Source organism: Haliotis rubra, unplaced genomic scaffold, assembly GCF_003918875.1.
Source record: "Haliotis rubra isolate DU_JTF1 unplaced genomic scaffold, ASM391887v1 Scf393, whole genome shotgun sequence".
Classification (NCBI taxonomy): domain Eukaryota; kingdom Metazoa; phylum Mollusca; class Gastropoda; order Lepetellida; family Haliotidae; genus Haliotis; species Haliotis rubra.
Window position 1 is genome coordinate 173,473 of NW_025767072.1, and position 13,433 is coordinate 186,905.

A 13,433-nucleotide genomic window follows, 5' to 3' on the forward strand; every position below is an offset into this window, starting at 1 on the left:
AGTACATATGTCTAGTTGGTAAATATTTCAATCTAATATCTGTAAGGGCTTCACATATAAATAGGTAATGAAATTCGTCGCCTATTGCTGGTGAATTGCAAAGTTTACATGTTCTGTTTTCTCTAGCGATACCATGCCAACGACCAGTTTCTACCGGGAGATTGTGATTACAGGTTCTGTATTTCAAAATAGGATAGTAAATATAAGCTGGGGAGTGAAGATAGTTTTCAAATATGGGAGTATCTTTAATATGTTTATAATAAAATCCCTTAGAGCTATTTTCAATATCAGCTTTCCAACTTTGTTGGAACTGGTCTTTTAATACAGTCTCCACTTGTGAAACTAGCCATTGGCATGGTACGCTTACAGGGTTATAGAATACAAAAGATAAGCCACATTTATCTAATAAACATTTAACATGATGCATCCAGGGATCAAAATCATTCTCAAAGATAATTTGTGCATGTGCATAATTGTTGATCAGTTTTGATACTTTCTGCTGCATTCTAGGATTATTAAGTTTATGCCAGTAACAAATAATACGATTAGCTGCAGTGATATATAAAGGAAATCTTCCGAGTTCTCCATATACCATAAAAGTAGGGGTAGAATTTCGTAAACCGCTGGCCAATTTCAAAAATTTCAAATGGTTCTTTTCAATTATATTCAAATTTTCATATGCCCAAGTTTCGCAGCCATACAAAAGAATTGGGGCTATCATAACATCAAATTCCTTAAGTAAACAGTCCAACAGGATATTATGATTTCTAGATTTTTTTAAAAGACAAAACATTGCTTTGGATGCGCTTGCTGCAAGGTTTTTGATTGATAGATGAAATTTCATATTTCTACTAAATGTCACTCCAAGATATGTATAGTTATCGACAATTTCAATTAGAGATCGTTCAAAGACAAAATTAAGTTTACTATTATTAGCAGGGCCACTTCCAAACATTTAGACTTTCGTTTTATCAAGATTCACTTCTAATTTCCAAATTTTACAGTATTTGCTAAAAGAATCTAAGGTACTCTGTAGTTCGGATGCAGAAACAGCAAACAGGACAGTGTCGTCGGCATAAAGAAGTACAATAAATGATAGACATAACTGTATGTTTACATTCTCGAGCATAACACTTTTACAACTGTCATCGATGAGAAATTGTTCTAAATCATTTATGAATAAACAAAATAAAAGAGGTGAAAGATTTTCCCCTTGGCGGACGCCCGAATAGCATTGAAAATAATCTGAGACCTTATCATGTGAACATACACAAGATTTGATATTTGCATACATGTTTTGTATAAGCGTAACAAATTTACCTGTAATTCCATTGTTAACTATTTTTTGCCAAAGTCAAATCCTCCATACATTATCAAAAGCTTTAGAAAAATCAATGAACGCACAATATAACTTTCTTTTACAGGCCTTTAAAATCTGAGTAAGCATGTTCAAAACAAATATGTTGTCGTTTGTGGAATGTTCTTTCCTAAGACCCGCCTGCGCAGGGGTTAAAATATTGTTTGTTTCCAAGAAAATGTTCAGTCTGTTGTTCAATATACTAGTGAAAAGCTTTCCAAAGCAGCTTAAAATAGTGATTGGTCTATAGGCATTGGGGTCTGATTTCTGGCCTTTACCTTTGTATATAGGTCTAATAGAGCCAGTCAACCATGCTTCAGGCATTATTCCTGAGGAGAATATCAAATTGAAATAATCAACAAACAAAGGACCAAGTAGATCTGAGGAATCAATAAGATAGTCATTTTCAATGTTATCAATACCAGAAGATTTATTTCGTTTTAGCTTTTTGATAGCATGTGTCACTTCTATCAAGGTAATATCATCATTTAATATGTGATCATCATAATCTTTAATTTCTTGATCTATTTCACAATCAGGAGTAGTCTGTTTACTATTGATATTCTTGAAATGTTCAAAAAATTCCTTTATGTCTGGTATTTCAGAATTATCATATTTGTTACCTTTTGTTAGTATTTTCCAGAATCCTTCAGGGGAATGCTTTTGTTATTTTCTTACCAAGTGAGAGAATTCATTTTTATACTTGTTTATATGTTTATTCAGACATTTCATATATTCTTTTGAACATCGGCGATATTCAGCCTTATTAGAATTCGTCTTACTTTTAAAATACCAACGTTTTGATTTTTGAAAGCATTTGCGTTTTTCTCGACATTCTTTTCCAAACCAAGGCTTATCATTACAATCTCGTTTGGACACTGGTGGAGGCGAGCGTCTCACACCAAATGTTGCACGAGCTGCGTCAGCCAGAAGGTGCACTACCCCAGAGGCAAAGTCATTGACTGCACGTGCTGGGTCGTCTTGACTTGATGTTGATTGCAATATATGGGTTAATTCCAGGACAGAGTTTTTGTTAATATTAATTACAAATGTTTTTGCTTCATGTATGTCATATCGCTTTGGTTTTGTAGAAATTCCTTTTGGTGAATTGTTTGTTACATTTTCCCGCCTATTCTCAGGTGGTTTTGAGTTAGAGATTATTTCTATATTAAATGAGAAAGTGATGGGAGAGTGAACATCTGAATACAAAGGTGAAAAATCAATAACATCAAAATCAACAAAACATGGAAGACATTGTGGCGAGGATAAGACATAGTCAATTAAACTTGAGTCATTACATGTCACTTTACCTTTATCCTTATCTTTGTATAGTCTCCCATTGCATATAAACATATTAGTGGTTTTACAAAGCTCTATGAGCTTAAGTCCTGAAGCATTAACCTTTCCTAAATCTTGGTTAGCTCTTGTTATAGGGAGAGAAGAGGCATAAAGAATATTTTCAGGTTCAAAAATATCTGTCATAGTTTCAATATCAATATCAAGTTCTTCAATTATATGCTTATCAACTGTGCAATACTCTTTCAATAGTCTAGTCCTAGCATTGAAATCACCCATAAGTAAAATGTAATCACTCTTAGCAAGCATTTGTAAAATAGATTGTTCTACAAGGGGAAACATATCATCTTTTGCATATCTAGAACTATCTGGTGGTAAATACACATTACCTAGATAAAGATCATCTTGAATATTGAGCAATTCTTTAGATATTCTATACCAGATAACATATTCATGGTTATATAATGAGATATGGTCAGAAAAGGTGTTTCTTACTGCTAACCCAATACCACCAGACTTCCTGCGGAAGCCTGGTCTATGGTGAAGATATAATTTGTAGCCTTCAATTTCTAGCTCATCAAGCGAATCTGTTTTCGTTTCTTGTAGGCCAATTATATCAGCACTGTTTAATAGAGACGTGAATTCAGGATACTGCACTTTTCTTCTTAGACCACATACATTTTGATTGATAAATTTTAGTCTACTGGCAGAACTTGATGGATCATCATTAGTTGCAGTTTCATTACTAAACTGGTTGATTGATGTAGGTTGTGTCTGTGGTATACTATATTCTCCAGCTTCAGCAGTGTGAACTGACGTAAGGGAAGTTGTGCTGGTGTGGAGTTCATCAGTGTGGCTAGTGGAATTATTATCATAAGCATGTATCATAGTTTCTGATGATACTTCTGACACATCAATAGTGTTTATGTTCATTACAGATTCATCATTTACAACATTTGTCAAAGTGTTGTGGTCATAGCTAGCATCTTCATTGTTACATGGAGCATCAATGTTACTAGCATCATTCATATGGGTTGAGGATTCATATACGCACATGTTTTTATCTGAGAGACATGGACTTTCACGGGTAATAGATGTGTTGCTAACAGTGTTAGCATCAACGTTATTAGGCATTGTATGTTCAGCACTTGTATCATTCACATAAGAAGTTGATCTATAAATGTTATTAGGTGGAGGAATAGCATGACTTTCATCACTTATTATGGTATTGTAAAGGGTACTTGAATGGTGATCATTATACATACAGTGTATATTACTATGTGTATCAACATTAGACATACTTTTACACTCACTAGTGTCCACACAAGGAAACATAACACAATTAGTGACAGTCAAAGGAGTAACACAGTGAACAGTGCATGTATTTACACTGAGGTGCATATCATTTACATAGCTGGAAGTATTCACAAGGGAAGATCCTTCATGTGCACAAGTGTTCACATGTGGGTGGGTAGCACTATATGAGTGTTCCAGACAGATGGGACTCAAGTTCTCAAGACCACCATCGCACCCCTATGGTCTAGGGTGGGGCCTGGCACTGTACCTGGTAGAGGTACTGGGGGCTCTGTATGGGGGTGGCACAGGCACAGTTTGCAGTCTGTTCTCAACATAGAGTTTGTCAACAGTGATATGCGCCTTCTTATTGTCTTTCCTTGCCTCTCTAAGCAGGGGCATGAGAACATCCTTCCTATAAGTGCTCACTTCCTCAGGGAACTGTTCAAATATGCTGAACTGCTGTCCCTTAAGTTCCCTCCCAGCCCTCTTGACAGCATCCCTCTCAACAGTGTAGATAAACTTCGCTATCGTAGGGCGGGGTCGCAGGGTAGCTCCCTGGGGTTTCCTATACTGGCCAAGACGGTGTACACATTTAAACTTAACGTCCCCACTGTTACTCATGTGTAACTTGTCTTTTATGAAACTCCTCAGGACCTTCTCACACTCTCCATAGCTGAAATCAGGCTCAGACTCAGGAATGTTAGTGAAGATGAGATTGTCTCTCATACCTCTACATCTAGAATCAATCAGTGATTCCTTCAATTTCAAATTTTCTACTTTTTAAGAGTCTTGTGTCCTGTCTTGAGATAGAAGTTGGTCCTTTAATTGTTTAACATCCCCTTCAATTCTAGTTTTGTCTGTTTCCCAATTGTCGAAACAAGCACTGACAAATGAAACACTCTCCTCTAATTTGTCCACCCTCCCCCTCACCTCCTCAAACTCCCTCACACGTATCTCTAACGAGGCTACGTCAGCTTTGATGGATGAAATATCGGCTACGATCTTATCCAGTTTACTCAGTTTCTTATCCATACCTTCAAGTTTGGCCATAATGAGTGTCATGTCGGGTACCGGGGAGGGAGCGGCGTAGGTGTAGTTGGGACCAGTGTAAGGTGTGGCGCCGGGGTGGTTGTAGTGTCCCTGGGGGGCAGGGTAAGCATGGGGCTGTAATATATGTTCCTGAGAGTACAACGTGTCCATAGATTGCCGTACCAGGTTTCCCGTGCTCCTTTCTTGAGAAGCGGGTGGGCTCGGGGTGTCACCCATATTCGTGTCTGTCTCGCTCACTGACGAAAGGGACTCTTTTTTCCTCTTGTTAGCCTTTCGAGAATCGCTATTTTTGCCTTTAGACATCTTAGTGGGTAACAGTTCAAATACTAACCACATAGTGTAACTAGATGTCTCTTGTAGCGCTAAAAACTTGTGTATTAAAACAGAGTGAGACTCATAGCCGTGTTACCAGCCATGTTGCCACGTCACCCTCGCAGTTGCTGTGTCCCCTGAGTTAACGGAGATCGTCCTACCTAATCCGATGAAATTCTTATATAAACACACTTCTCATCCTATATTCTTCACACAGCCCACTGGCCTCTTGTTTGCATTGCATAACTGTCCTCCCTTCCTCTGTTATATATCTAGAGCCTGATCTAGTGTTGTATTTACTGTAGCTGTCAACAGAGATCGTCCTACCTAATCCGATGAAATAGATCTCATGACATGGATCATGTCTTCTCAGCCAACTGAACTTAACACAACTGAGCCCATCTCAGCAACTCCATCTCCAACGCCAAAAGTCAAAACCTCTGAATCACAACACCAGAGCAAATGCCATAACCAGAGACAGAAACTGCGCGCAGAAAAAGGGAAAAAAAGAGGCTAGAGAGACTAAAGCAACTTGAACAACCGCCAAACACAAAACCAAAGGCCACCTCTCCCTCAGAGGTCCCCATCGAGTTCCATAACTCCTTTGGCCCTCTGGATATGGAGGTTACTCCATCTCCACCAGACACCAATAGGGGTTCATCAAATGCTTTTCTCACGTTCACGTGACATGTCACCAATGGAAGCACCATTAATCCGCAAAACATGATCCAATGGAATTGCAGAGGACTAAAGAATCATTATAATGAATTACAGTTATTGATTCAAGACTTCAAACCATCCGCGTTTTGTCTCCAAGAAACCTACCTAAAAAGGACTGATAAATTTGACATCCGTCGGTAAAGTTCCTACCACCTCTTTTCTCCTCCCGGCGCAAAAGCTACAGGAGGCACTTCTATCCTGGTGAGGCAGGGCATCCTCCATAGCCCTGTTCCACTTAACACCAACCTACAAACTGTTGCTGTCCGCATAACTCTGAACATAGGGTTTACACTATGTTCCCTCTATCTCCCTCCCACCTCAACTGTCCGCCTATCAGATCTTCAGAACTTATACGATCAACTCCCAAAGCCCTGCATAATCAGGGGCGACTTCAACGGCCATAACCCCCTATGGGGGAGTAATGATACAAATAGTAAGGGAAAGATCCTTGAAGAGTTTCTCTCCAATAATGATGTATGCATCTTCAACGATGGATCAAACACCTACCTCCATCCTGCCACTGGATCATACTCTGCTCTCGATCTATCACTTACAGATTCTAATCTTTTAAATGAGTTCGAATGGTCGGTCCATGACGACCTTTGTGGAAGCGATCACTTCCCAACAATTCTTACACCTATCAACCCCACGGATGAACCACCATCAACAAGATGGAATTTAACTAAGGCCAATTGGCCTTTATTCCAAACCCTATGTTCAGAAAAACTTAAGCCGGACAACTTCAGGAATGTTCCTGACTCCATGGAACTATTTTCAGACGTCTTAAATGCCATCGGAGACAAAACTATTCCAAAGTCCTATGCAAACCCGCACATACGCAAACCAAGGTTTGATACAAACTGCAAACAAACTAGGAAAAATAGGAAGAAGGCAGAAAAATATTTCCGACAACATCCTACAGTGCATAACCTGAATGCTGTTAAAATGACAAATGCCAGGGCAAAACTGACCTTCAAACAAACTAAACGCCGGTCATGGAGGAAATATGTGTCCAAAATCAACTCCCGCACACCCATGTCCAAGGTGTGGAACATGATCCAAAAGATTAAGGGCAAAGGGTCAAAATCAGGAGTTCACCACCTTAAAGATGGTGACTCTCTCCTAACAAATAAATCTGAAATTGCAAACAAACTTGGCGAAACTTTGGCAAACCACTCCTCCTCATCAAATTATAACCCTCATTTCCAGAAATACCAAACCCAACAAGAAAAGAAATCAGTCAGTTTTAACTCTGATAATGGGGAGGATTAAAACGAAACGTTTTCCCCTCCATGAATTACGTACTGCCCTAGGACAGGCACACGACACTGCGGCAGGAGCTGATAAAATTCATTATCAGCTTCTGAAACACCTCCCTGACTCAGGCTTGGAAACACTCCTAAATATATTCGATGACATCTGGACATCCGGCAACTTCCCCCCTTCGTGGCACAATGCCATTATGATCCCTATACCAAAACCCGGCCGCGATCATACTGATCCCTCAAACTACCGTCCTACATCCCTAACTAGCTGCGTTTGCAAAACCATTGAGCGCCTGGTCAACAATCGATTAATCTCGTACTTGGAGACCAATAACCTCCTCAGTGACCTCCAATGTGGTTTCCGAGAAAACCGAAGTACCATTGACCATCTGGTGCGTCTGGAATCATTCATCAAAAAACTCCATTGTCAACAAACAACATACCGTATCTATCTTTTTCGACTTCGAAAAAGCATATGATACAACGTGGAAACATGGTATCCTAAAAGATTTACACGAGTTTGGATTGAGGGGTAGACTACCTCAATTCATATCTCAGTTTTTAAATAACAGACAATTTCAAGTTCGGGTTGGTTCCACACTGTCTGACTATTTCCACCAAGATCAGGGCGTCCCCCAAGGCAGCATCCTGTCTGTCACACTTTTTTAGCATCAAAATTAACAGCCTCACTAACGTTCTGAACAGTTGCGTTGATGGATCTCTTTTCGTGGATGACTTCAATATTTCATGTCGTGGTAAGAACATGCACGCAAAAGAAAGGCAGCTACATCTCTGCTTTAACAAAATCCAAAAGTGGGCCAATCAAAATGGTTTTAAGTTTTCAAAATCCAAAACAAATTGTATTCATTTTTGTCGTAAATACAAACCACACAAGGATCCAGACCTAACTTTAGATGGTACTCCCATCAAGGTAGTAGAAGAGGCCAAATTCCTTGGACTCATATTCGACCGCCACCTGACATTCTTACCACACATAAAATACCTGAAAACAAAGTGCTTGAAGGCACTAGACTTGCTAAAAGTAGTATCAAATACAGAGTGGGGAGGGGATCAGACCACCCTCCTTCACTTGTACAGATCATTAGTTCGCAGTAAACTAGATTATCGCTCCATTGTCTATGGTGGAGCCTGCAAAAGCAATTTAGAAAAATTAGACTCTATCCACCACCAAGGGATGAGGCTCTGCCTGGGAGCTTTTAGGACCTCTCCGGTAGACAGTTTATATGCGGAGGCCAATGAACCTTCCCTTGAACAACGCCGCATTAAAGTCTCACTGCAGTATATCACTAAATTACGTTCAAATGAGTCCAATCCAGCATACAATTGTGTTTTCAACCCGCTCTATGAAAACTTATTTCCTAAACTGCCAAGCCTGGTTCCACCACTAGGAATCAGAATCAAACCACACATATCTGCAGCTAAAATTGATCTCAACATCATTGCACCATACCGACTTCTGTCCTCACCACCATGGCAAATGGTGAAACCACAGGTCGATCTCACCCTCACCAAACTCAAAAAGCCAGTGCTACAGTCATTGGAGCCAAGACTGTCTCCTCTAGGATCCCCGACAACAGTTCCATTTTCACCGCTGAAGCCAAAGCTATCTTCTCAGCTTTGACCTACATTCAACAGCAAAATCAGTCAAAAACTTCATCGTGTTTACAGATTCATTATCCTGCCTTCAAGCACTTCTAAACGTGACTTCAAGTCACCCAATCATCCTGGTCATACTAGAACTGTACAACGACCTTTCTACTGGCCAATATGACATCGTCCTCTGCTGGTTGCCGGGTCACGTCGGCATAGCAGGTAACACTAAGGCCGATGCTGCAGCAAAAGCAGCTCTTGAAAAGCCCCTATCTCCACTGCTAATCCCGTATAGTGATTTCAAACCCACTATCAAAAGCTATACTCGGGACCTGATGCAAAAAAAGTTGGGACACTCAAGTAGGAAGAAACAAACTCCATGAATTGAAGCCAACAATCGGTTATACCAACTTGGGTTGTCAGTCAAGACGTGATGAAGTAATTTTACGACGATGTCGTATTGGCCACAGTCGATTTACACATGACTACCTTCTAAAAACGGATTGGGATGGACCCCCCAATATGTCTCTCCTGCGATGAGGCTTTCACCGTCAAGCATATTGTGCTTGACTGTGTAGACTTTACATCTGCAAGGGACTCGCATTATCACGCAACCAATCTGAAAGATCTGTTCTCCAGCGTGAGCGCTCATCTGATACTGAACTACCTGAGGGAAGTTGATCTATATCATAAATTGTAACTGTGTAATGTCACTAACGAAGTTACCTGCTTTTCAATTTAGTGCTATGACATTCTCTGTTCCAAAATGACAATGTAATGAATGTGTACCTTTGAAAAGAAACCACTTTGTACTTACAATGTATATTAATGCAGACTTGTTCTCGTCACTATATGGCTGGAATAATGCCGATGTGACGTAAAGCCCAACTCAACTCAACTCACACAGCCCACTGGCCTCTTGTTTGCATTGCATAACTGTCCTCCCTTCCTATGTTATATATCTAGAGCCTGATCTAGTGTTGTATTTACTGTAGCTGTCAATGGAGATCGTCCTACCTAATCCGATGAAATAGATCTTATATAAACACACCTCTCATCCTATATTCTTCACACAGCCCACTGGCCTCTTGTTTGCATTGCATAACTGTCCTCCCTTCCTCTGTTATATATCTAGAGCCTGATCTAGTGTTGTATTTTCTGTAGCTGTCAACGGAGATCGTCCTACCTAATCTGATGAAATAGATCTTATATAAACACACCTCTCATCCTATATTCTTCACACAGCCCACTGGACTCTTGTTTGCATTGCATAACTGTCCTCCCTTCCTCTGTTATATATCTAGAGCCTGATCTAGTGTTGTATTTACTGTAGCTGTCAACGGAGATCGCCCTACCTAATCCGATGAAATAGATCTTATATAAACACACCTCTCATCCAGTATTCTTCGCACAGCCCACTGGCCTCTTGTTTGCATTGCATAACTGTCCTCCCTTCCTATGTTATATATCTAGAGCCTGATCTAGTGTTGTATTTACTGTAGCTGTCAACGGAGATCGCCCTACCTAATCCCATGAAATAGATCTTATATAAACACACTTCTCATCCTATATTCTTCACACAGCCCACCTTTCCTCTTGTTTGCATTGCATAACTGTCCTCCCTTCCTCTGTTTATACGGTATCATTGCATTCTTTACCCCCATCATTACCATGTTGTTGTAGTGTATCGCTGCCCTCATATTTGTATTACATATTCATTCCTCGTCATTGTTAACATGTTTTCTTTGTAGTGCGACATGTATGTATATATACCCCCTTGATACTCCATACCATTCACCTCATGAAGTAGCAAGCATACGCTCCGAAACGTCGTGTTATTCACAATAAAGAAGTTGACATCCATAAATCTTTGCCTTTCTTATGGAGCTTATGGAGTTGACACAGTACATGATACTACTCTTAACAACTTTAGGTACTGCGTAATTGAAAATATGAAGATGAAATTGTTCATACCAAACCTGCATGTTAAAACTGGGCGTGGTTTTTTTGTGTTTTGTTTTTATTATTCATTTACATCTAAAATATGCATCATATTCCATTTGGTTATAACAAAAATATGTCCATCCCTTAGATATCAAATCCTCACTTTGCTCTATCAAACATGGATGTACACTTTACCAACCTCTTGAACGTTTATATTATATAACAAAATCTAAAATATAGACTCCCTCATAAAAATTAATAAAAATAGTATTCTTTTCTCATTAGCCGAAAATTGTCTCAGACCAAGCGGAATAAAGTTGGGGTTGCTTCGCAATGAGCCGCGCTCTAACCAAGAAATTCACCCATTCCAAATCCAACTGTTTCCATGTATACGATTTGTTCAAGAGTGCCACTGCCGGGCCAGCGTCTAAAAGCGCGCGTGGGTTCGCACAGCGATTACTAAGATGGTATAACATTTACGCTCAGCGCTCAACACTCACGGTATTGTAACTGAACACGCCTCTTGAACCGATTGCAGGAAAACAGTCTGTCTTGACAAATTCCAGGACAAGCTAATGGGTGCTACTAAAAAGGAAGTTGATTTTCCGATTTTGCAGTTCGAAATTATACACTGAACTGGTACAAGTGTGCTCTATTACGTGCAGAATTGTTTTTAATTGAATGTGTATCAGTTTATTGAAGTTTTTGATCAGTAAAAACACAGAGTGTGTTTAAATTAGAGATTTATAGAAAACTCCATTTTCGCATTAACTATGAAGTAAAGCGTGACAATTATTTCGGATTACCCACATGGTCACGTGGCTACTTTTTTGCTACAACTACGTTCATTGATCATATGAAATTGCCAAAATACCAAGAGACTAAGTATCATTGGCTGAAAGTTCATTTTGAACATTCCAAGTGTATATCATAGAGAGAAACTTCACCTGAGAGACAAATTCAGCCTGATTACGCCTCCAACCAATAACCCTGTGCTGGTTGCTTTTATGGTTTTAGGGCGACGTATAACCCTGTGTTAACCATAGCGGAGTTATGCCCCCTAACCTTTATTGATGTGTGACCTCATTGTTGTCATTTGACGCTACAGAGGAAAACCAATGTTCGTGGTTTGCGGCAAGTCATTTTACATAGGGAATGTATAACGTGATCTACAATCATATAAATACATTTGTTGTATTTATGTTCTTTCAGATATCAGACATTGCTTCGTTCGCTAAAAGTTTCCTTAAGATGCCAGATTATGAAGTATCGTCGCTCAAGGCTTTTTCGGTGTAAGATAAAATGCAGAGAAATGCACTAACTCTTAACGCATAACAAAATTTACCCGCATATATTTTTCAAACCATCTAAATATTTGCAATTGAATGTATACCATCGGATAGGACATTAAATATTCTACATATCTATGTCACTTGGTTGACATAAGTAGGTTTGGTTAGGATCAGTGGCCATATCGTCAAGGAAATCTGATAATAATCTTGATATGGAAATTATGTAACAGTCAGTCGATTAATCTATTTTGGCACAAGAGACAATCAACATAAACTGGTTTGTTGTTGAAATTGTCTTCAGAAAGCAGAAGATGATTTTGGCCTTGTTCAGCTGAATCATTCTTTCCATGCTTGGGAAGTAATTTGGTATGTATTGCCACCTATTTCTGTGACTTAGGCAAGTGATGTGTCGAGCTCATCATTGCTAAATCCATCTCCAAAAAACAGATGTGTCATTTCCAACAGCAATATCACCGTAATAGGTAATTTATTCTATTTATTTGTTCACCATGTTCGTGGGCAAACAAAAATAGTGCATTACCCTAAAATACGTATAATCAGAAACCTGTTTAACATGATTATATACTACTGAATGCCTGTAATTAACCACAATACAGTATTTACTGACATGCTGGTAGAGTGACGGGTACACCTATTGCATGCCTTTGATCGCAGATGCTTGTCGTAAGAGGCAAGTAACGGGATCGGATGGTCAGGCTCGGATCGCTGATTTGGTAAACAAATGTCTTCGTATCCCAACTGCGTTGATCGATGTTCATGATGTTGATCACTAGATTTTCTGGTCCAGACGCGGAACAAAAATTGAAGACCTTCAAGCATACTATAAGAAATGCACTTTTACAACAGAAACTATATCCCAACAACATTCAGTAGGTATGGGATTTACCAGAGCTACATGGTGTAGCGATCCATAACGATAACACTTAGTCGGCTGCTCACACCTGACCCTGTAAGCTGCCATGCTTAGCGAGATCTAACAGCTAATCCTACCACAAGGAGTTAGCGTGAAGCACGACACAGCCAGTCGGGGACCTACAGGGACTTACCAAGTGTCTTAAGACAACAGGGGTCAAGAGGGAAGTGCCCTTGAGAGGTGGAAATACTTCATGCATGACGTGTCATCCTACCCAGAATACGACCGTGGATCACTGTTCACTTTATCAATCACTGGAATGTCTGGCCCACACTCATTCAGACTGATGTAAAAAAAACCTGGAATAATTTAAATGACTAGCAGTTTTATTTTAATTTTATTTCTTGGCCACAAGT

At 39.6% G+C, this 13,433-nt stretch overlaps 2 protein-coding genes across 2 annotated transcripts in view; both read right to left on the reverse strand.

Moving 5' to 3' along the window:
- The window catches only part of LOC124286844, a 71,883-nt gene that overhangs the window by 53,947 nt on the left and 4,503 nt on the right, over positions 1 to 13,433 (reverse strand). The window lies entirely within an intron of this gene.
- Positions 4,187 to 4,675, reverse strand: LOC124286834. Its single transcript, XM_046723276.1, has one exon. The coding sequence runs from the start codon at positions 4,673 to 4,675 to the stop codon at positions 4,187 to 4,189; it is 489 nt and encodes a 162-aa protein (XP_046579232.1).

Coding starts and splice junctions, on each gene's coding strand:
- LOC124286834 (XM_046723276.1), bottom strand. CDS start 4,675: ATGAGAGACAATCTCATCTTCACTAACATTCCTGAGTCTGAGCCTGAT.